This window comes from Zingiber officinale, chromosome 1B (assembly GCF_018446385.1).
Source record: "Zingiber officinale cultivar Zhangliang chromosome 1B, Zo_v1.1, whole genome shotgun sequence".
Taxonomy (NCBI): domain Eukaryota; kingdom Viridiplantae; phylum Streptophyta; class Magnoliopsida; order Zingiberales; family Zingiberaceae; genus Zingiber; species Zingiber officinale.
Genome location: NC_055986.1, coordinates 20,586,099 through 20,609,545, shown reverse-complemented (window position 1 = coordinate 20,609,545; position 23,447 = coordinate 20,586,099). Strand labels below are relative to the sequence as shown.

The window sequence follows — 23,447 nt, the reverse complement described above, 5'->3', positions numbered from 1 at the left end:
GAGGTGCGGGGAGACCAACTGGCGGCTCGAACATGCTATGTGGAGATGGTCCGAGCTGAAACCAAGTCCGCTCGGAAAGTGCCGCGAGTCGAGGTAAATACTATAACAGAAAAACCACCTTCTTTGGTTTTTGAAGAAAAGGAGGAGGTGCAGATTGACTCTTCCCGACCGGAGGCCACCACCTTCATAGCATCCGACCTGGAGGAGAACCAGAAGGAAAAGCTGATTAAATGCCTCCAGCGAAACCGCGACGTCTTCGCTTGGTTGACCCATGAGCTGCCGGGGGTCTCGCTAAGCATAGCGCAGCACGAGCTTCACGTCCGGCCAGACGCTCGGCCGGTGAAGCAAAGGAAGAGGGACTTTAGCGCTGAGCAGAATGTAATTATCTGGGCGGAGGTAGAGAAACTTCTGGAGGCCGGCCACATAAGGGAAGTGCAATTCCCAAGTTGGCTCGCAAATGTGGTACTGGTCTCCAAGCGGGCAACAAGTGGAGAGTCTGCATCGATTTCCGAGACCTGAACAAGGCATGTCCAAAGGACTTCTACCCCCTGCCCCGGATCGATCAACTGGTAGATTCCACGGCCGGGTGCGAGCTGATATGCATGCTGGATGCATACCAAGGTTACCATCAAGTGCCGCTCGCCCGAGAAGACCAGGAGAAGGTCAGTTTCGTCACGGCAGACGACACCTATTGCTACAACGTAATGTCGTTCGGGCTGAAGAATGCAGGAGCTACCTACCATCGTTTGATGAACAAGGTATTCAGGGAGCAGATCGGACGCAACTTGGAAGTGTACGTGGATGACATACTTATCAAGTCCTTCCGGGCGGCAGATCTCTATGCGGATATGGAGGAAACTTTCCAAACATTGAGAAGATACGGAATCAAGCTTAACCCTCAGAAGTGCCTGTTCGGAGTGAAAGGCGGGCGCTTCCTGGGTTACATCGTGACTGAGCGGGGCATAGAGGCGAACCCCAGCAAGATCAAGGCATTTCAAGACATGCCCCCTCCCCGAAATCTTCGAGAGGTACAACGTCTCACCGGTCGGATAACGGCGCTGTCAAGGTTTATCTCTAAGACCGCTGACCGGAGCCTGCCGTTCTTCAAGATTCTGCGTAAAGCTACCAAGTTTCAATGGGACAAGGAGTGCGATCGGGCATTCGAGGAACTGAAGACTTACCTGAATTCCTTACCCGTGTTGGCAAAATCGGCCGTAGGCGAGCCACTCCGCATTTATTTATCTTCAATCGAGCATGCTGTGGGCTCGGCATTAGTAAGGCCGAACGACGGAGAACAGCCTGTGTACTTCTTAAGTCATATCTTAAAGGATGCCGAGTCTCGCTACACCGGTCTCGAGAAGTTGGCCTTCGCCTTGGTCTTTGCCGCTCGGAGGTTGCGCCCTTACTTTTTGGCGCACACCATTATTGTGATGACGAACAACCCGTTGACAAGGGTACTCCTAAACCATGAAGCATCCGGACGGCTCATCAAGTGGACGACGGAGCTAAGCGAATTCGACATCTAATACCAACCCTGCCCTGCGATCAAGGCACAATCCTTGGCAGATTTCGTGACGGAGGTACAAAAGTCCGAGCCCGAAGCTACATGGAAAGTATATGTGGACGGATCGTCCACTCGGCTCGGAAGCGGAATTGGAATCCTAATACTTTCGCCTCAGGGGGAGCGGATGCATTTGTCCGTCCGGCTGGACTATCGGGCGACAAACAATGAGGCAGAATACGAAGCCCTCATAGCCGGACTGCAGGCCGCGCGGCATGTTGGAGCCAGCTCGGTGGTGATCCACTCAGATTCCCAGCTAGCCGCTCAACAACTCATGGCCACCTTTGAGATAAACAATGCGAGACTCAGGTTGTACGCGGAGACCTTTGAAAAACTCAAGACCAGCTTCACCGAGGTGGTGGTCCAGAAGATACCTCAAACGGAGAACCAGACGGCAGATGAATTAGCCAAGCTCGCAAGCTCGATATCACCGGTCGTCATCTAGCAACCAATCGAGCAAGTATCCTTGGTAGCACACATGGACCGGATGGAAGGCCTCACATTCCCGAGCGATTGGCGAACAACCATCATGGAGTTTTTACGCTCAGGTGTCACGCCGTCCGATCGGGATGAAGCCCAGCTACTGAGGAGGAGAGTCGGCCGGTTCACGCTCATCGGAGATCAGCTTTACAAAAAGGCATTCTCCCGACCACTGCTAAAGTGCGTCAGCTCGGAGGATGCAGAGTACATTCTCCAAGAGGTACACCAAGGATCTTGCGGAGGTCATCCGGGCGGTCGGTCCTTGGCTAGGAAGATCCTGCTGGGCGGATACTTCTGGCCAACTCTACACGAGGACGCCGCTCGGACCGTCGCGACATGTCTTTATTGTCATAAGTACCACAGTTTCTCTCATAAGCCGACGGAGGAAATGAAAGCGTCCACAGTGTCCTGCCCGTTCGACCAGTGGGGCATGGACATCGTAGGACCTTTCCCTATGGCGACCGGACAACGGAAGTTCCTATTGGTGGCAGTCGATTACTTCTCCAAGTGGGTGGAGGCTGAGCCATTGGCCAAGATAACTGAGCAGATGGTTAAGAAATTCATCTGGCAACACATCATCTGTCGGTTCGGCATTCTGCGTCGGCTCGTGTCGGACAACGGGCGACAGTTCGTCGGAAAGCAGCTCGAGAAATGATGCAAGGGATATGGCATTGAGCAACACTTCATGTCTGTGGCGTATCCCCAAAGCAACGGTCAAGCCGAAGTAGCCAACCGGGAGATCCTCCGAATTCTTCGGGCTCGACTCGACCACATGGGAGGAAGCTGGGTGGACGAGTTGCCGGGAGTCCTATGGGTCATCCGCACGACCCCTAAGGAGGGAACGGGAGTAACACCGTTCCACCTGGTTTATGGAGGCGAGGCGGTCGTCCCAGTCGAAGTCGGCGTAGAGTCCGTCCGGATCCAGAACTATGACGAGGATAATTCCGAGCGAAGGCAGCTAGAATTGGACTTGATCGACGAAGAGCGAGCCAAAGCGTCCGTCCGGCTGATGACCTAAAGGCGGAGAATGAAGCAGAACTACAACCGTCGCGTGATCCCCCGAGCATCCCAGGTGGGTGACTTGGTCTGGAAGAAAGTGAAGCCAGTCGGGGACGTGGGCAAGCAGGAGGCTTCTTGGGTAGGGCCCTTCAAAGTCGTCGAGAAGCTCCAATTGGGAGCCTACTACTTGAATGATGAGGATGGGCGGCGGCTAGAGAGACCATGGAGCGCAAACCATCTCCAGCCCTATCGGGCCGGATAAAAGGTGCGCCGATGTAATATATTTCATGAATATTCCGTTCGGATGTATCCTTTGGCTGCAGGAATGAAAGTTATAAGAACAAAGCAAAGACATGAGCATTGTGCGCCAAGCGGGTAGCTGCATGAAGGCGTGACGAAGACCCCGTGCCGTTCGGCCGAGCGTATATTATCCGAGCCACGTGCTCGATGTCGATGACCCCGTGTCGTTCGGCCGGGCATATATTATCCGAGCCACGTGCTCGAGGTCGAAGACCCCGTGCCGTTCGGCCGAGCATATATTAGCCGAGCCACAGGCTCGATGTCGAAGACCCCGTGCCGTTCGGTCGGGCGTATATTATCCGAGCCACATGCTCGATGTCGAAAGCCCCGTGCCGTTCGGCCGGGCGTATATTATCCGAGCCACATGCTCGTTGTCAAGACCCCGTGCCGTTCGACCGGGTGTATATTATCCGTTCAAGACCGTCGAGCAGCAACGTTAAATCTTAGAGTCGAACCGGCGACTATAAACCCTCCGGCCTGTAGACCGTCGAGCGGCGACGTTAAACTCTACCGGCGACTATAAACCCTCCGGCCTGAAGACCGTCGAGCGAGACATTGGCAGAGAATCCATGAAAAAGGGAGAATCCATGAAAAAGGGAGAGTCGTATGACCGATCAGCGCAGTAAAGGAAAACACTAAGAGTGTGTTTGGTTGGGAGTTATCAAGGATAACCTTGGTAGGTTATCAACGACAACCTTGTTTGGTTTAAGTAATCAGTGATTCCCGGTAATACAACATTACCGCCACGTCAGCAATCAGGGAATATAACTCGGAATCAGAAAACCTTGGAAAGCTTAGGTTTTTCACGATTCCGGGGTTATCAATCTTTTTCTTCCAAAATTGCCCTCCGACTACTCCGCCCTTCTTCACACTCGACGATCGCGCGGATTTCTCGCCCGAGGCTGACCTCCTGCCGCCCTCTCTGGTGTCCCCCGCCGCCACGATCTGCGACGGGAACTTCGGGTGGTTGACGGCGTCGGGGAACCCCTGCGTCTCCAGGCACAGCCCCGCGTGCTGCTCGTAAACCGCCCCTCCCTTCCCCTTCACCCCTCTCAAGAAGTTCCCCGTGTAGAACTGCACCCCCGGCTGATCCGCCCACAACTCCATCCTCCTCCCCGTCTCCTCTGCGGTCACCGTCGCCACCCTGCTCAGCCACATCTTCCCCTCCCACGAATCCACCACGTAGTTGATGTCGTACCCGCCGGGGATGCGGTCGATCCGCGACCCCACCGTCTCTAGCCGGAGGAAGTCGAACGGCGTGCCTTGGACAAGCGCGAGCTCACCCGTGGGGATGAGGTCCGCGTCGACGGGGGTTATCCGGGAGGCGAAGATTCGGACTCTGTGTGACAGGATGCTGCCTCCGTCGTGGCCCCGCAGGTTCCAGTACGTGTGCTGCGCCAAGTTCACCGGCGTCGCCTCCGTCAGCGACTTTCCCCTCATCGACACGCTCAGTTGGTAGTCGTCGGAGATGTTGTACGTCACGTAAACGTCCAGATCGCGGGGAAACCCTGCAACCTCAAATTCATTACCATTGCCATTGTCGTCGTCGTCGTCAACAGTACTCTCATACAATACCTTGTTCTCCGTTGAAACTCCGGTAGTACAAGGTGATGGAAGGGAACTCTCCCCTTACTATCTTCTTCACCGTCCAAATAACACGGCTGAATCCTCTGTGTCCACCTGAAACATCGAACAGAGAAATCATTTTAATAATAATTATTGATAATTTAATTTATTTTAAAAAATTAATCATGTAATTTAAAAGGATAATATAGTAAATATCAAATTAGATTATAACATTACCTAAGTTGAACCAAACAAGATTAGGATTATGTTTTATTCCCCATAACCTTGGTTATGTGATTACCAAGTAATCACATAACCAAGGTTATACACGATAACTTGAACCAAACACACCCTAAGCGAAAATCTTATAGAAATCCCTAGTGGAAGGTCGTGTGATCGGTCGGCGCTGTAAATAAAAACACCCCAGCTACAAACTCATAGAAGTTCTAGGCATAGGGGGAGGTCGTTTAACCGATCGGCGAAGTTAAGAAAGCCCCTGCGGAAAAAAGGTCTAGCGACCGGTCGACATAGTCAAAAGGAATACTTGAAAGGAAAGGCTAACGCAGCAAGAGTGAGCATTCATTTAAAATTAACATTTAAAAGTTACAGATGCCACATGAAAATTAAAGACTCGCCGATCGGAAGAATTACTGAAAATACTTCATTCAAGGAAGTAAAAGAAATGCTTGGGGATGGTAGTGAGAAGCGCCGCATGCTCCGTCGCAGGGATGACCACGGACTCGGGGAGCTGACCCTTGGACTTCAGGTAGTCCGCCGTGGCGGTGATGGCCAACTCGAAGGCGATGACCAGCCGATCGCACACCTTCTCCACAAACTCCACCGAGCGGATGTAGTTTTGATCAAGGCGGCGACGCGGCCAGGCTCCGCCTCTTGGTACTCTTTGAAGGCGGCACGAGAAGCATCAAGAGCTTCCTGCAAGGCCTTCAAATCGTCCTGGAGTTTGGTCACCTCCTCCGAACGGCCTTTCTGCTCGCCTTCTAGCAGCTCGGCTAGCTCATGCACACGCTGCTCCAGAGCTCGGGCTTCTACATTCTTTTTTTCCAGATCAGCGCTGGCGGTGTTCTTCCGAGTGGTGGCCAGCTCAATCTTGCGATCATAGGATTTGACCTTTTTGTCTAGCTGGTCCAAAATGTAAGCCTGGTCGGCCGTCTTCTTCCGCTCGGCCTCTAACAGATCCTTGGTTTTGTCGAGCTCCTTCTGCAGCTTGGCATAAGAAGGGCCTCGCGAAGAAGACGGGCCGCCCTGACTCTTCAGCCTCTTCAGCTCGTCCTCCACCATTGCCAACCGGTTGGAGACAGCAATCTCTTCCACCCATCGCTGATGAAAACAGAAAGGTTAAAAGGCCGATCGGGAAGGCTACATAAAGAAGAGGAAACAAAGCTTACCCCTGTGGACTGCTGCATGTGGCTATCAGCTAGCTTGTCAAGCGGTATCATGGCCACACGGGCCCAAGCGTCCGCCCACATCTCCGCAAGGGGCCCCTTCATAGTGATCATGTGTTCGGGAGCCGTCGGCCGATCGGACTCGGCCATGAACGCCTCAGTAGGGAGGTGCAGAGTGACCCTGATAGTACGACGCCAGCCCGAAGTCATTTGAGCGAAAGCCAAAGGATCGGAAGTCGGGCTGGACAATGTGGACAAAATGCCCGAGCGGAGGACTCAGTGTGGTGCAGGAGGAAGGGAGGCAATCGGAACTGCTTCGATGGGGGCCGCAGGCGCCTCTAATTGAGAGGGAGTCCGGTCGGAGGAGAGAGCCTCAACCGATGGTGCTTTGCTGCGTTGAGAGGCAGTGCCCGTCTGCTCGGATGCTTGCACTGCGGAGGTTGTTGAACGGAGGGGCTTCTCAACTTGTCGTCTTTTCCCGTCGAGCGGGAATTCGTCCTCTGGATCGGAGCTTTCCTCCCGAACGGCCGGTTCTTTGCCAGAAGTTGCACCGCCAGCAACATCCATAGGCGAAGCCTGAGCGGCCGAATCGCCTGCCTGCGCTTCACTCTCGTCCTCGTGAGAGCCGACTAGAGCAATGCCCAGTTGCTCCATTTCCTTGGCCGCTGCCGCTTCGAGCGCGACCGCTTTCTTCTTCAAGATTCCGAACAGCACGGACTCCATTACGATATTCGCTGCAAAGAAAAGAGAAGGAAATCAGTTAGACCGGCTAGCAGATTCGCTGCTTGAAGATAGTCCGGTCGGGTCTTAAACTTCTTCAGCTCGGAAGAGATGGGTGGTCCGACCTGTCATTTCGTACGGAAGGGGAGCCGCCCGGGAACACGAAGGTAGAAAAAGTTCTCCTTCCAGTGTTTGTTGGAAGAGGGCAACTTATCAAAAAAGACTAGGCCGGGCCGAGCTTGAAATAGATAAGTACCCGGCTCGGACTGCTTGGGGTAATAAAAATAATAGAAGACCTCTGGGCGGAGGGGATGTTGTGTATCTTAAATAAGACCACAACCCCGCACAGGAGGCGAAAGGTGTTGGGAACCAATCGGGCGAGCGGAATGCCAAAAAAGTTACAAACTTCAACAATGAAGGGGTGGAGGGGAAATCGCAGACCGGCTATGAATTGGTCACGGAAAAGACAAAAGGCGTCGCTCGGCGGTTTGTGAGGCCGAGCGGAAGGTGAAGGTAGAATTAGTTCAAAATCGGAAGGGATATCAAAAGCGTTAAACAGGCTTTCGGCATCGCGCCGATCGAACCGCGACTCCATGGTGGTATACCATGGGCCGAGAGTCGGGTCCGCAGGCTGAGAGGAGCTTGCCATCGCCAGAGTACTGGAGGAAGTAGAAATTGAAAGGGAAAGCAAATGCGCAAGCGAGAAAAGGAGCAAAACAGTAACCAAAGGACAAAATGCGGCCAAGAGCGCGAAGAAAACACAGGAATCAAAGGAAGAGAGGAGGAAGAACCTTATAAAGGAGTTGAGGATCGAAGGAAGAAGGCGGAGAATCGTCGGAGAAGGGAAAATTGGAGTCGCCGGAACGCTGAAGCACCGAAGAAGGCTGCGGAACACGCGAAAGCAAGGGTGCGACGGAGGAAGAGGGTGAAGGCTTTATAAGGTCGGGCCCGATCGACCTCGACCGTCGGATGCAGGTCACAGGAATTAAGGCCCAAATCGGGCCATTCATTTTAAACCGTCGATGTCCCCTCGGACACGTCGTAGAGCCGTACGATGACGCCAACGGAGGTGCCACGTGGCACCATGCCACAGGGGCGCATTTAATGAGCGCTATTACGGCGCACAGTGCGCGTGCTCAGTCTTAATGGAGAGGATTTGCACGAATTCTGAGGAGATCCGAAGGGCGTCAGTGTTGACCGTCGACACGAGTGCAAAGCCAACAGCAGTAAGAAGCCGAACGGCCGTGAGGAGGAACATTCCAGAAAGTGAGAAAGCGGTGTCACTCTGGCCGACCGGCAGTTTAGTCAGTCGGACTTAGCGCCTCCTTCGACTAGACTTGAAGGGGAGGCATGTGATCCAGTGGTAAGGACGGGGGATCCTCGTTGGCGGAAGGTCAACGGCACGTGGAGGTCAAAGGTCAAAAGATTCAACTCTGAGACCTGACCGACCGGACGAAGCATGCCGACCGATCGGACGAAGCATGCCGACCGTGAATCCCCCCGTCGAATGAAAGACAACCCGACTAGGGGTCGGGTTTCCGATGCTCAAGGTAAAAAGGTTTCATGGCCGAGCGGGCTGTCCGTTCGACCGGGCAAGAGGCAACATAGACAGGCAGGAGCAATCTCATCCGAGCATACGACCGGGAGTCCTCTCGGTCGGACCGATACCTACAACCGGGGCAGAAGGGATATGCCTGCCGAGTGACCGAACCGCTCGGCCCTGGAACAGACAGGAGGCGCAAGAGGACAAAGGAGACAGGGGATAACATCATCCTCGAGACGTTTGCCGCCGACAAGAAGCAGAGTTGGCGGTCGAGCCGTACACAGGATCATACGACGGAAGCTTCCACCGTCACATCCGGGATATGCTCGGACGATTGCGGAATGACGTCAGGGGTACTTTTCTGACATGAGCTCGTTAAGGTATGTTTGGGGAAGCGTGCACGCATCGAGAAGTGTGCTCATGCCTCCCCGGGGTCCTATATAAGGACCCCCAGACGTCGACGAAGGTATGCGGGATCCCTTACTGTAGCCACAGTTACGCTGCCTCTCTCATTTCTCATTGCCTGACTTGAGCGTCGGAGGGCCGTCGCCGGGAAACCCCTCCCGGCTCGGCTTCTTTGCAGGTTCGCCGGAGATCTACACTGACAGTCGGAGACAGCGAAGCGTGCCATGTCCCCAGCGTCCGTTGACTCAACGCTCGGACAGGATCACTATTCATCCCTTCTAACATATTATTCGATCCTTCAACTACTACTCCAAAGCTCATAATCTCTCGGACCGTTTTCGAATGGGCAATCCATTAAAGTTCTCCTTTTCAAAAAGCTTTCGGAGAAGGAGGAAACTCGTACAAGATATGAGGAAGATAGTAATACACCACTATCCCCTTAAATAAATGCAAATAATTAAATTATACCGACAATATAATAGTAGAATTTAGTCGTAGGTTATCGAAGAGCCTCTCGACGTAACAATATCAATACTTGCACAAACAAAGTAGTAAAAGAGAGATGAATCGATGATAGAATTGATTTTACAACATCGGATCTTGAGGCTTCTTTTATAAATTTTTCATCCGATCGACTGCACCTCTTTTTCGTCAACCAATCCTTAAATGCCTGGTTTTGCATCCAGGTTCACGATCTGTCCCCGATCATATCTTTCACAAAATCTACTTTATCGATTGACTAATCCTCATGATCAATCGATTAAACATTAGAACTTCCTTTGTTGCTTAATCTGATCTATGCTTACTATATGTATTCGGTCGGCCGACCCCATAGTTGGTCGACTGAACCCTTGATTTTCCTTTGTTAACAGATTCAATCATATCCAATCTCTGATTACTAAATGTGTTTGGTCGACTGATCCTCATAATTAGTTGACTAATCTTTATTTCCTTCTTTTTTAGATCCGGATATGATCTGTGCTTATCTGCTCGGATCGGTTGACCAAATCACCATATTCGGTTAACCAAACTCACTGATCAATCGAAGTTTTTGTTTATCTACAAATTAAAGTTAACACAATAGACATTCTAAACATAATATTAATCTTGCAAAATAGAGTTAGAAACATATAAATGTATACATGAATTCATTTAACAGTGAAAATTGTCTGATCTCAACTTTGAAACCTTTGGTTTCTTCAATTTGATCAACACCTAAGGTTGTCTCAATTGGGGTGCATCTTCAACACCTTCCAGAACGAAAGACCTCTCCAAGACCTACTGTTGGTGTAATTAGCACCAATGGTCAAACTCAGATTTTAATAAATGACAAGTGGTGTAAAATTAGATGTTGTGTTTGTCTGATACTGTTGCCGAGTGTGTAGGAATTGACAGGTCTAGAGGACTTGACATCAGGTTGAATCCCAGTTAGATCTGAGGAGTTGATAATTGGTATGAAGTCTAGATGGATTAAAGTGTGACTTGATATCTGGCAGGAAGTCCAGCTGGATCTGTGAGATCTGACAGCCGGCTGAAGTCCAGTCGAGTCTGCAGACCTGAAAACTGGTAGGAAGACCTGGTGGGTTAAGAGGCAAGTCAAGTGGTCACTAGAGGAGAATGGTCCAGTGAGTACGAGTCCTTGTGGGACTATATGCATAGTTCAGCTTAATGTCATTTCAGATATCTAAGCTAAGACCATGACTAGATCATGATCTTAGGAAGGCATGATCTAATTAATAATAATTCTATCTTATTATGTTAACTCTGTTTTATAGGTTATTTGTTATTATTTGTACTAACATGTCTTGCAGGAGTTAGTTGGGAAAAGATCACCTTGGATGAACAGTGTCTGAGGCATCTCGGAGCTTAGTGGATATGCCCTGGACATGGCAGAGGCGTCCTTGTGCGGATAAACTTCAAGGATAGAAGTTCACTGAGGGAAGGTGCCTCAGAGGTGATTGGAGGCGCCTCGTAGAGCTTGGAGGTGCCCTTGCGCAAGTAGAAATCGCAGACTTCTGAGTTGATAAGAGACTGAAGCTTACGAGATTAAATTTGGGAATAAAGGCACCTCCGGCGGGATTGGAAGCGCCATCTGTTGGTGTAGTTAGCACCAATGGCCAAACTTAGATTTTGATGAATGATAAATAGTTTAAAGTTAGATGTTATGTTTATTTGATACTTTTACTGAATGTAGGAATTAACAGGTCTAGAGGACTTGACATCAAGCTGAAGTCCAGTTAGGTTTGAGGACTTGATAACTGACACAAAGTCCATATAGGTCAAGGTGTGACCTGATATATGGCAGGAAGTCCAGTTGGATCTGCCGGACCTGACAGTTGGCTGAAATCCAGTTTGGTCTGTGGACCTGACAACTTGCAGGAAGACTCGGTGAGTCAAGAGGCAAGTTAAGTGACTATAAATGGTAAGTGAATGTGAGTCACGGGAGGAGAGTGATCCAGTGAGGACGAGTCTCGGTGGGATTATAGGCGCGGTCTAGCTTAGAGCCATTTTAGATATCTAAGCTGAAATCATGACTAGATCTTGGTATTGGGAAGATATGCTCTAATTAATAATCATTTTATTTTAGTTGTGCTAACTCTATTTTACAGATTAGTTTTTGTTATTTATACTAACGTGTCTTGTAGGAGTTAGTTGACAAAAGTTCATTTAGGATAAACAATGTCCGAGGCACCTTGGAGTTGTAGGGAGGTGCTTCGTAGCTCAGTGAAGGTGCCCTGGATATGGTGGAGGCGCTCTCACGTGGATAAACTTTAAGGATAGAAGTTCATTGAGGGAAGGCACCTCGGAGCACATTGGAGGCACCTTGGAGTGCATTGGAGGCACCTCAGAGCGCATTGGAGGCACCTCGAAGTGCTTGGAGGCGCATTGGAGGCGCCTTGAAGTGCTTGGAGGCTCATTGGAGCGCTTGTAGGTGCCCTCACGTAGATAAAAACCACAAGCTTTGGAGATTATACAGGCTGAAGTTTGCACGATCAAATTTGAGATTGGAGGCGCCCTCAATACTTTTTAAATGTCCTGTTCGACCAGTAGCTGAAACCAAACTCACACACAAGATCTTACGACCATTATGCTACTACGACTTCGTGCTGTTGTCGTGCTACTACTCGACTATTTCCAACCGTTGTCGGTAGACCGACAACAACACAAGCGCTTCAACTTCAATATCATCATGTTGATAATGCTTAATTATAAGTTATTTAGTTTAATGTTTTAAAAGGATGTTACACTGTTCTATTATTATTCTTTGTATTCGATTATTCTACTGGAAGTTTACGGATAGAGGATTTTAGTGGATTGCTCATCGATAGGTCCATGAGGCCTGGGTCTTCGAGCATGAGTCGTCGAAGGTTCCGAACCAAGTAAACCGATCGTGTCATTTTTTCTTTTCACGTCTTGTTTTATTGTTTTTAATTTCGCTGTGCACTTGCTTTTATAAAATCGAAAAAGAAAGTTTTTAAATACACATGATTCACTCCTCTCTCACGTGCTCAGTGATCCTACACACTCAACACTCCATAAAAGCACTGTTTGGTCAGCTACAAATATAGAACTTACAAATAAACTATTTCGATCATTCTGCCGTTGATCTCCTACTACTGCGACTCTACTATGCCTGACCATTGTCGACAGACCAACACTAACACACGAGCTCGATCAAATTCCATTCTTCTAAGTGGTTGTAACGATTTCTTTTATTGTGTATCTTTTATACTTGCAAAAGAAAAGCGTAGGGTTGTTATACTTTTCTTCTTTACATTACTCTATCGGGAGTTTATAGGTAAAGAATTTAGTGGATTGCTCATCGCTAGGTATGAGGGGCTTGTGTCTTGAAGTACGAGTTGTCGAAGGTTCCGAATCAAGTAAACTAATCGTGTTATCTTTTCTTTTCGCTTCTTGTTTTATTATTTTTAATTCCGTCGTGCACTTGTTTTTACTTTTATAAAATCGAAAAAGAAACTTTTATCGGTCCTACACTTACCTTACGTACTTGCCAAACATCTGATCTAATTAATCTGTTTGCTTAGTGTGATCCACCAAGACTTTCTTGCAATACCAACTTTAACATAATAGTAATGCAAAACAGTATTATAAATAATATACTTCAATCAACCAAATATGTTGGTCCGGTAGATTGCAAGCATCCGATCAATCTTAACCTGCATGTATTTTTCCCTTTGCCTTGATCAGTCTTGACATGTCTGGACTAATAATTAATTTGGCCAACCTTGACAAGATCTCATAAATATATTGTTAATCAAACATCAAAATCATAGAGGTTGATTGTACCAATATTTTTCCTATTTTTGATGTTTAATAATATATTTAAGTTAAGCTAATTGCTTAACCCAACTTTTTGAGTTTTATGCCAAAATGGAAAGAATTAGTGTTTTTAATTTAAACCCTTCTTCCTGTTTGACATACATCCAAAAGAATATTAACTACTGAATTGTTTTGATCATAAGAAACTCTTTAGGTTTTGCAGTGATAATCATTTCAACAAGACATCTCTCTTACTCTTTTAAAAAAATAATCTCAAGTTTTCAAATAATTTTAACTTTTCAATTCCATTTAGAATAACTCATTTTCAAATATAATTTTAAAATTATTTTCAAAGTTTTTAAAAAGCACTTTCAAATATTTTTAAAAGTAATTTTCAAAATTATTTGGGCTTAAAATTATTTTGCAAGACTACTCAAGAATATTTTAAAAGATATTTTTCAAATAGAACTAATGCTTCCAAAATAATTTTCTCAAATATTTTAAAGATATTTTTAAAAATAATTTTCACAAATATTTGTCAAAGTTTGAAAATATTTTACAAGAGAAAAAATATTTTTCAAAGGAGAAATTTTTAAAGCATTTTCAAAAAATATTTTTGAATGTATTTTTAAAAATATTTTTCAAAGAATTTTCATAAATATTTTCAATACTATTTTAAAAAATTATTTTCCAAGAGATTTGTAAAATATTTTTAAAATTTATTTTCAACTATCTTTTTAAAAAATTTTGAAGATGAAATTTTTGAAAGTTTTTTTCAACATATTTTGTAGATAAAATTTTTAAATATATTTTCTAAAATATTTTATTTTGAAAATTTCCTTTTTAAAAATCTGTCTTTCAATAGGTGTTCCCTTAATCTGACATTTTAAAAAAAAAAAAAAAATTGTTAACCACAAGTAGGACATTTCTATGTTTCTTGGGGTTTAAGAGATCATTATTAACTTTAAGGATCTAAACATTAATAATCATTTTTAAAAATGTATAAGTTTTGAAATATATATATATATAACACATCATATCAAATATTAACCATCATGAATCATTATTTTGAAAATATAATTTTATCAATTTTAAAAACTTTTTTCAAAATATTATCAATTAATTAACTTAGCATCTCAATCGTTCTAAATTTTCAATGATCATAACTTTATGAGTTTTGAAAAATTCTCAATTTAATTGATTAATATTATTTGTCAAAGGTAGTTTGATCTTGTGTTAGATTCAAATTTTACTTTGGGTCCACGAAGTAAGTATTTTCAGAATAAACTTTCAAATGGTGGTGAGTCACAAAGGATATCAACTACATGCTTAAGATCATTTTTCTAAAACATCTCATCCAAGGGACTTAGTATTAAGTCTTGGTTTAACTAATTCAGATTGGACTAAGACAGCTTCAGTTAGATTCACTAAGCTGATTGTACTAGATAAAACACATATGATTCAATATTAACATGCATTCGACATATTATCATCTCAATCTTCTTTGATATTGTTGATGAAGATTAAATTATTATTTTTTATTATATTTGTCCTATTTATCCATTTTAAATTAAATATGAAGTAAACGTGACATCTAAGACATAAAATAGAATAGGTTAAGTCAAACAAAACAAAAATACACACATGCTCTCTAAATCAAAGATATAATTTTTTTTTCCTCCCTCTGGATAACTGAATTGGTATTGTTTATCTAAAAAGTAAACATGCTCTTTAGCTCTTTAGGAATACAAAATTTGTTATTTTCTATTTTGTTGATTAAATGTGATTTTAGAATCCATGCTTGAATATTTGTTTTAATTTTCTATTTACTAAAGACATGTAAATCCTATATTGAGTGTTAGACTTATATTCGAGTCTAAATTTATTGTACACAACTTTTTGAGTTCGTGTCATATTTAGATACTTGGAGTCCGAAGTAAATTTTTCCATCGTTATCTCAAGTTCTACAGCTTGACCTTTCAAAAAGGAATTCTCTTCCTCAAATTTTTAGACTTGAATTGAGGTTCATTCTTGAACTTGATTAGTTGAACAATTTAGGTTAATTTTGTCCTTAAGGTTTTTTACCTCCTAAAGAAGGGATCTAACCCGTTCATCGAATTTAGCTAACTTCCTAGTCAAGCAAACAATTATACTATAAATTTTATTAACTAGGAGAGAGTTTACCTCTTCTTCTTGATCGTTTGAAACAAATACGAATCTGTGACTTGATTTGGACTCGGATTTATGTTCTGACACTTCTTCATTTCCCTGTCCGACTCTTCCAAAGATAATTCATTGTCATTTGAATTGTGGTAAAAAAGACGAATACGCTTGCCCCCAGCGCCCCTGCTAAAATTGGCCAACTTATACCAAAGTTCCTTAGCATTATTGAAGGCTCCAACTTAATCAAGTTCTTTATTTGTTAATCCACACTAGAGGGTGTATGTGGACCTAGTGTCGACATGAGCCTTCCATGTAATGTCGAAGGTCCACCTTTCCATTTCTAGAGGTTCTTCGAATTTGTCAACGAGTAGTGTAAAACTTTTCTTGATGATGATCCATGTATCAATTTTTATATTAAAAAATTACTCCATTCGCCTCTTCTAAAAATGGAAATTTTTGTTGTTGAAGAGTGGTGGGTGAGAGGTATTGAACCCCTTGTTTATCCATTTGATTCTTGCAAAAATAAATTTAAAAAAAGTTCCAAATATTTTACGATCTTGGGTAAGTACTGTAACGAAAAAAAATATTCTACTAAGAAATAAGAGAAGATTTGCAAGTTTTGTTTTAAAATAAGGAAAGACGATTTTTCAAAAACTTTAAAAATATTTAAACTTATTGAGAGTAACATTGCTCTGATACTAATTGTAGGATCACAAAAGTACGATAAAGGTGGTAGGGTGGGGTGAATATCACTTGTTTGAAAATCTTCTTTTCTTTTAAATTAGAAATAAAATCATAGCGGAAAAATAGATTACGAAAGACAAGGTCGGTTACTTGGTTCACAGTCCAATAATTACTACTCCAAAGCACACAGTCTAGGATTTACCTTACTTACATGCCAAACATATAGTCTAACCGGCATATTTGGACTTCTTCTACTTAGTGTTTGATCGATTTGATCTACCAAAACTTTTCTGTAATACCAACTTAGCACAATAGTAATGCAAAACAATATCAAAAATAGTATACTTCGGTCAACCAAATATGTTGGTTTGATCACATTTACTTGAAGTTTACTCCTGTAAAACTTCTTACTTATGCAGGTCAGTTTTGGCCTGCCAAGGTTTCTTTCTTACTTAGGTCAATCTTGACCAGTCAAGACTTTTATCTTTGCTTAGGTTAACCTTGACTTATCAAAACTTCTACCTTTGTTAGTCATCCAGTCAACCTTAATATGATTGAACTTTTCTCTTGCCAAGCATTCAATCTATCTTAATATGCTTGGACTTTTTCCTTTGCCTAAGTCAATCTTAATCAGTTAGAACTTCTGATTAACTTGGTAAATCTTGATCAAATCTCATTAAATGTATTGACCAACAAATATTAAAATCTTGAAGGTCAATTATACCAACAGGAAGAAGTCCAAACTAGTGGACCAACTTCTACTCTATTCATTGCTCCAATCATATTTGTACCCAAAAGTGAAATTTGAGAACAAAATAAACCAAAAACCGACCTTGTCCTGCAAACATAAACAGATGCCGGTAATCTGTTTATATGCTTAAAGCTTAATCATCTTAAGCAATAGGACCAAGATTGATACACAGCTTCAGCGAATAGATGTAGGCTGATGGTCTTCTATTAAATTTATGCTGCAGTTCTGAACTTGCAACCTGAACTGAACATATTTCAGAGGTAACAGAACATGAAAGCACGAATGCGCGCCTTGTGTTTGATGTTTTTTACTTGAATATTTCTTCCAGCATGATATATCAATTTGTTTCTTCTATCTGAATCCAAAAATGTGAAATATGCCTGCTTATACCTCACACAAAGGGACACAATGAAAGAAAAAGTGTTTAGTGCTTCATCAAATTAACTTTTATTTCAATATAAATACATTCTAATTTTAAATTTATATTGAAAAAGTATTTCATAAACCAGCCTTCCAAAAAAAAAAAAAAAAATTCAACCATTTTTAGTGCATCATCAATATGAACATTCTAATTCCACTAAAAGTTGAGTCCTCCCTTTTGTCAACGGTTAAACAAAAACATAAAATACACATACCTTCCTCTCCCATTGATTTCCTGATTCTGCAGTAGGCTCACCCTTCGTTGCTCTCCCGTCTGGTGATGAGAATATGGTTATTCCATGTATGAGTAAGAAAAAAAAACAATTCTGGTTACAAGTTTTCCCCCCGAATTTCTACAAGTTTAGATACAACCTAGCTACAATGGAATTAAGGTGACAAAATCTACCTACTAAAGTCGAATCCAAGCAAAAGGCTCAGTCAAATCCAACCCAAATCTACCTACTAAAGTCGTCTAAAGTACGAGTATACCCAAATCTACCTACTAAACTAGTAAAGTCGTCTAAAGCACGGTATTTTAAACCTCAGCCCAACTTCATCAACAATGAGGCATTACAGAGGCCGAGTCCTCCCTGTCTCCAGTTGTGCCTTCTGCAAATCTTGGAACCCGAGTCCCATAAGTCCACAGTTAAAAAAAGGAATCGATTTCCCATCCATCCGAGTCAATTTAATCACTCTTTCTCAAGTGGGAAGATCATTATCCTGGGCGAGGTCGGTGCGTTGATTATTTATTCAGGCGTAACACTCCCTGTCGTCTATTTCACAAGCTCACTCTGCTCGATCGCCTCGCTCGCTCATATTTTATCACATTAGATTTTCTTTTTTTATCAATTTTTTATAGATTTTTTTTGTGTAAGGTCAAAGGGAAGACTTGGCGAAGCAGCAATTAGGCCGAATTTAATGCTTCCTCGAAACTCTATTTGAGTGTTTTGTGGAGCTTGACTATGGCCATGTGCTGGAGCTAACAATCCCTATAAATCCTGCTCTTTGTTTCGTCTTCTTCTTCATCCCCCTTCCAGAATTTGTTGCGCATGCAGAGATGGGCAGCGAGGATGACCACGCCAGATTGAAGCCATGCCACTCGCAGAGCACGATATGCTCCAAGCTAAAGATTCTGCTGCTGCTGCTGGTAACTAATCTGCTTTCAATTTTTCTCTTTGTCAGGAACTTCGATTGGGCGGCGCCGGCGGTGCATCTACGGGACTCCGGCATTCTCCTCCGGGAGCTGAACGCCACCCAGCGCCAGCTGCCCGACAGCCAGTCTCAGGTGTCTCTGCTCAGCAGGCGGATCGGGACCGCCAACTCCCTGCTCGAGACGCTTTTGATGGAGATCGGCAAGGTCCAACGGGTGGCGGGGTCGCCGGAAGGGGAGCTGGAAAAGTGGGCCAGCCAACTCACAGGCGAGCTCAAGCTCGTCGTTGGGTCTCACAAACTCCCCTTCGGGTACACCCCCAACATCGGCTCCGATGAGCTCTACCCGGTGCTCGGCAGCGGCTGTCGCCTGTACGAGGAGGAGCTGGCGGAGTACATGAGCTACGATGTGGGCGGCGAGTGCCCCTCCGACGAGGTGTTCTCGCAGCGGCTGATGCTGAAGGGGTGCGAGCCCCTGCCGCGGCGGCGGTGCCACCCCAAGTCGCCGGCGGGGTACGTGGAACCCGCGCCGGTCCCGGAGAGCCTGTGGGCGATTCCGGCGGACACGAGCATCACCTGGGACGCGTACACCTGCAAGAACTACTCGTGCCTGGTGAACCGGGGGAAGGCGCAGGGGTCGTACGACTGCAAGGACTGCTTCGACCTGCAGGCGGGGCGGGAGAAGCACCGGTGGGTGCAGGGCAACGGGGAGCTGGACTACGCCATCGACGAGGTTCTGGCGATGAAGCCGGCGGGGACCATCCGAGTGGGGCTGGACATCGGCGGTGGGTCGGGGACGTTCGCGGCGCGGATGTGGGAGCGGAACGTGACGGTGGTGACGAGCAGCATGAACTTGGACGGCCCGTTCAACAACTTCATCGCTTCGCGGGGGCTGGTGGCGATATACTTCAGCGTCGCGCACCGACTGCCGTTCTACGACAACACCCTCGACCTGGTGCACTCCATGCACGTCCTCAGCAACTGGATCCCCGACGCGATCCTGGAATTCGCGCTGTTCGACATCTACCGGGTGCTGCGGCCAGGCGGCCTCTTCTGGCTCGACCATTTCTTCTGCCTCGGCGAGCAGTTCAACGTCACCTACGTCCCCATGTTCGAGCGCATCGGATTCTGGAAGCGACGGTGGAACGCCGGCCGGAAGCTGGACCGCGGCATCGAGATGAACGAGTGGTATCTCTCCGCCCTCCTTGAGAAGCCCATGACATAGTTTTTTTTTTTTTTTTTTTTTGACTTTTTAATCTATTGACCAATTAATTTCTGTATTTCTAAGTGGGTACTGGAAAAAGGGTGCAATATGAAATGGAACCATGTGGGTACTATTACTATTGAATAAATACTAGTGATTCAGCATTGTTTCTTGCTTTTCTGTTTTTATAAAGTTCATGTTTCTTGCTCCGTTTCGTATTTTGTTACGACTGTATCGTTGATGTCCGTCTTTCAGGGCTTAGACTATAGCGTCACGTTCACATCGTTATTTGTGTGTGGGAAAAAGAAGTCAATGTTCATGTCATTTTATCTACTAGAGACGTGGCTAAATATAATATTCTGAAACAGAGGAGACGAAACGATCAGGGAAAAGAATAGGAGGCAAAAAAAAAAAAATTCTTCTAGCTGGTCAATGCCATCAAAACATGCAATTGATTAAAAAAAAGTGCTCAAATAATCCATTTGCAACAATATTATTAGTGATACGGATCCCGAGCTATTTGAATTATTTTACTGAGCCATTATTTTCTGAGTCATACTAAATTGAGCGAACTAGTTCGAATTGATCTGATATGTTGTTGATATGTCGATTTAGATAGACCTACTGATTTGTCGAGCTATTGATGTGCCCAGTTAGTCCAATCGGTCGACATGTCAACCTACTGAGTTAGTTCGACCTACCGGGCTAGTTTGAGTCGTCAGGCGGGGAGTGGACTCATCGGATCCACGGGCACACGACAAAGAATGAGAGGAACCTTTGTTGAGGTAATCGGCACTTCTTCATGCTTTGGGTTTACTGAGGGGGTTTTTGAAGAATCCGCTACACCGCCTCCTGATCGATCTATCTTTGAAAGTTTTCTCGGGACATAGTAACAATCCCCCTTGAGTCATGTTACCTGCAAATTTAGGATCCTCGATAGTTCTCCCTGGTTTCATCATCTTAATGTCTCAGTCCAAGTGTCGTTTTCCACAGACGGTGTAAATTTGTTCCTCTGTGAGACCACGATCTCATGAGTCAATGACGAGCAACTGTCGTGGAGAAGGTTGCATGTGACACGAGAATGAGAGGGCTGCCATAAGATCTTACGGGCACTTAGCAAAATGGATTAGAATAGGTGCTAAGGTTGGACTCGACATAACTACTCTGACGTTCAAGTTAGCACCAGAGCTAAGAGAAAATGAAAGTTGTGAAGTAGTCAAGTTTAGATGGTTATGTGTGCATATCTATACATGTGGGAGGAAACATTTTTTTTATAGAGCCATATCTATACCCCGTCATACATGTGTTCCAAGATGCAGAATAAATGGTTACGCTATCCATATCTTCCGGAATTAAACAACTACATTATTCATGTCCTTTAGGAGGTAACCATTATGTTGCTTGCATTTGTCGAGGGTAGCGACTCAACAAGCCATGTCAGATGTGAGTCCCCTTCGCAAGAGTAGAGCGACGAGCAGAGAGGTAGTCGAATAATTATGCTCTTGAAGTCAAGCTCCTGACCTGAGAGAGTCGGGAGATTGAGCTAAGGATTTGAATAATCTAGTTCTTAATGTTGGGCTCCTAAACTGATGGAGTCGAACGATTGAGTTGTTATAATCTGACAATTGACATGAGAGAGTCGGATGTCTAGAGTTACAAGCTTTTAAGTAGAACTTTGCTCGTCTCTTGACATCACCATGTGGAAACCTCCACTGTTTGCCACTTCAAAAGCAATGGATTTTGATAGATCAATTAAATATCTTGATATTGAGGAATATGCTTTTAGATTTATTTATAGAATTTAGAAGTTTTGAATTGTATTTCTTGGCGAAAGAATAAGTCAATCCTGTTAGATTATATAATTTTATTAGTGATCTTGCCCCGAAGCTGAGGAGATGACAGCCAGAAAATAACGTTGAGGTGACTTTTCGTCTTCACTGATGATCCTATACTCCTGCAACCATAAGTCGTTAGTGTCAAGCCGGGAGGGGGTTCCCGGTGGCGGCCCTCAATTTGATCCTGCCTCGAAGCTGAAGAGATGGCAGCCAGGAAATAACGCTGAGGTGGCTCTTCGTCTTCACTGATGATCCTATACTCCTGCAACCACACTCCTGCAACCACTATTCACAGTTGGTTTAGCCAGGATGGGCAGGGAGCTGAGATATTGTTTGAGCTCCTCGAAGGCCTGATCACACTCGTTGTCCCATTGGAACTTGGTCGCTCGCCGTAATATCTTAAAGAACGGCAGACTCCAGTCGGATGACCTGGAGATGAACCTTGATAGGGCCGTGATTCTTCTGGTCAGCCTCTGTACTTCTTTCAGATGAACCTATTGGTGCTCCTTGGATGCTCTAGGTACTCACTAGGGATAACTGTTGGTGCAATTTCCAGTAGGTCAAGGTTGACCTAGTTGACCAAGCGTAAACCTTGGTCATGGTTTCAATGTTTGACAATACAGAAAGACATGTAGACATGGACAATGCAGGTGCAGTTGTCCATGCGGAGAGATACTGATCAGGGTCTGATCAGGTTGAATGAAGAAGAGTCAAGTAGGTCAAGGTTAACCGGATACTTGACTGGAAAGTCCTGGTGAGTGAAGCCAGGCAGACGGAAAAGTCCTGGTGAGTGAAGCCAGGCAGATTGGAAATCCTGGTGAGTGAAGCCAGGTGAAAATCCTAGTGAGTGAAGCTAGGTGAAAGTGAAAGTCCTGGTGAGTGAAGCCAGGCAGTTGGAGAAAGTCCTGGTGAGTGAAGCTAGGCAGTTGGGAAAGACCTGGTGAGTGAAGCCAGGCAGGGGAAAGACCTAGTGAGTGAAGCTAGGCAGTTTGGAAGTCCTGGTGAGTGAAGCCAGGCAAGGGAAATCCAGATGGGTCAAGGTTGACCAGACTTCTGGTGAAAAGTCCAAGCAGGGAGCTTGGCACGGGAAAAGTCCAAGTATGGAGACTTGGCACGGAGAAGACCAAGTTGGAGACTTGGCACGGAAAGTCGGAGAGGGCTCGGTAGCTCGTTCTCCGGACTGTGGTCAGAGAGGGCTAGGTAGCTCGTTCTCTGGACCGGACGAAGTCGGAGAGGGCTCGGTAGCTCGTTCTCCGGACTAGGTCAAGAGAGGGCTCGGTAGCTCGTTCTCAGGACCATTTAGGGTTTAAGGCTGGAGCTCTAAACCTGGATCGGTCTGGTGACCGATCCAGCGATACGCCTGAGTATCTGATCGGTCTGGTGACCGATCAGATAACAAACAGAAGAGTTCTGTAAGTCATCTGATCGGTCTGGAGATCGATCAGCAGGGAGTCTGATCGGTCTCCATGATCGATCAGAGACGCAACCACCTCTCTTACAGAGAAGTGGGATCGGTCCGGGGACCGATCAGATTGGGGCCTGATCGGTCACCAGGACCGATCAGAGGTGCCCTGGACCGATCAGGCTTCAGCCTGATCGGTCCAGAACTATCCGTTGGCTCACAACGGCTAGTCTTCTGTCTTCTGTTCTTCGCAGGTGCAGTGCAGGTTGAGTGCAGGCTATAAAAGGAGTTCAAGGGCTTGTCGCTACTTCTACTCTTCTTCTTCCTACTCCTGACTGTGATCGAGCTTTGCTGAGCTCCGAAGCTTCGTGTGAGCTTCTTTGACTGAGTTGCTTGTTGGCATTCGTCCGTGAAGTTGGTGCTTCATCCGGGACTTCAGTCGACGAGAAGGCAAGCGAGTATTTGTACATTCATTGTGTATTTTGTTCTTGCTCTTCTTTGTATTTCCATATTGCTGTTGCAAGCTATTGTGGCGAGGTTTCTCCACCCAGAAGGAGTTCTTATTAGCCGGATTTTCGGGG

The 23,447-nt window shown here is 45.4% G+C and overlaps 2 protein-coding genes across 2 annotated transcripts; one reads left to right on the top strand and one right to left on the bottom strand.

Annotated features, from left to right (window-relative positions):
• Nucleotides 1-4,045: 4,045 nt before the first annotated feature.
• On the bottom strand, nucleotides 4,046-5,071 carry LOC122031949 (galactose mutarotase-like). The gene is made up of 2 exons (XM_042591217.1): nucleotides 4,934-5,071; nucleotides 4,046-4,890 (listed from the first exon to the last, which is right to left on the bottom strand). The coding sequence occupies exons 1-2, from the start codon at nucleotides 5,043-5,045 to the stop codon at nucleotides 4,046-4,048; spliced, it is 957 nt and encodes a 318-aa protein (XP_042447151.1). The 5' UTR covers nucleotides 5,046-5,071.
• Nucleotides 5,072-18,310: 13,239 nt separating this feature from the next.
• Nucleotides 18,311-19,793, top strand: LOC122045161 (probable methyltransferase At1g29790). Its single transcript, XM_042605297.1, has one exon. The coding sequence runs from the start codon at nucleotides 18,334-18,336 to the stop codon at nucleotides 19,648-19,650; it is 1,317 nt and encodes a 438-aa protein (XP_042461231.1). The 5' UTR covers nucleotides 18,311-18,333; the 3' UTR covers nucleotides 19,651-19,793.
• Nucleotides 19,794-23,447: the final 3,654 nt, after the last annotated feature.

What these genes read in the sequence shown, in the direction of transcription:
- LOC122031949 (XM_042591217.1), bottom strand. Translation starts at nt 5,045, where the DNA reads ATGATTTCTCTGTTCGATGTTTCAGGTGGACACAGAGGATTCAGCCGT. An exon ending in CATCACCTTGTACTACCGGA is followed by an intron (nt 4,891 to 4,933) that starts GTTTCAACGGAG and finishes GTACTGTTGACG; the next exon opens with ACGACGACGACAATGGCAAT.
- LOC122045161 (XM_042605297.1), top strand. Translation starts at nt 18,334, where the DNA reads ATGGGCAGCGAGGATGACCACGCCAGATTGAAGCCATGCCACTCGCAG.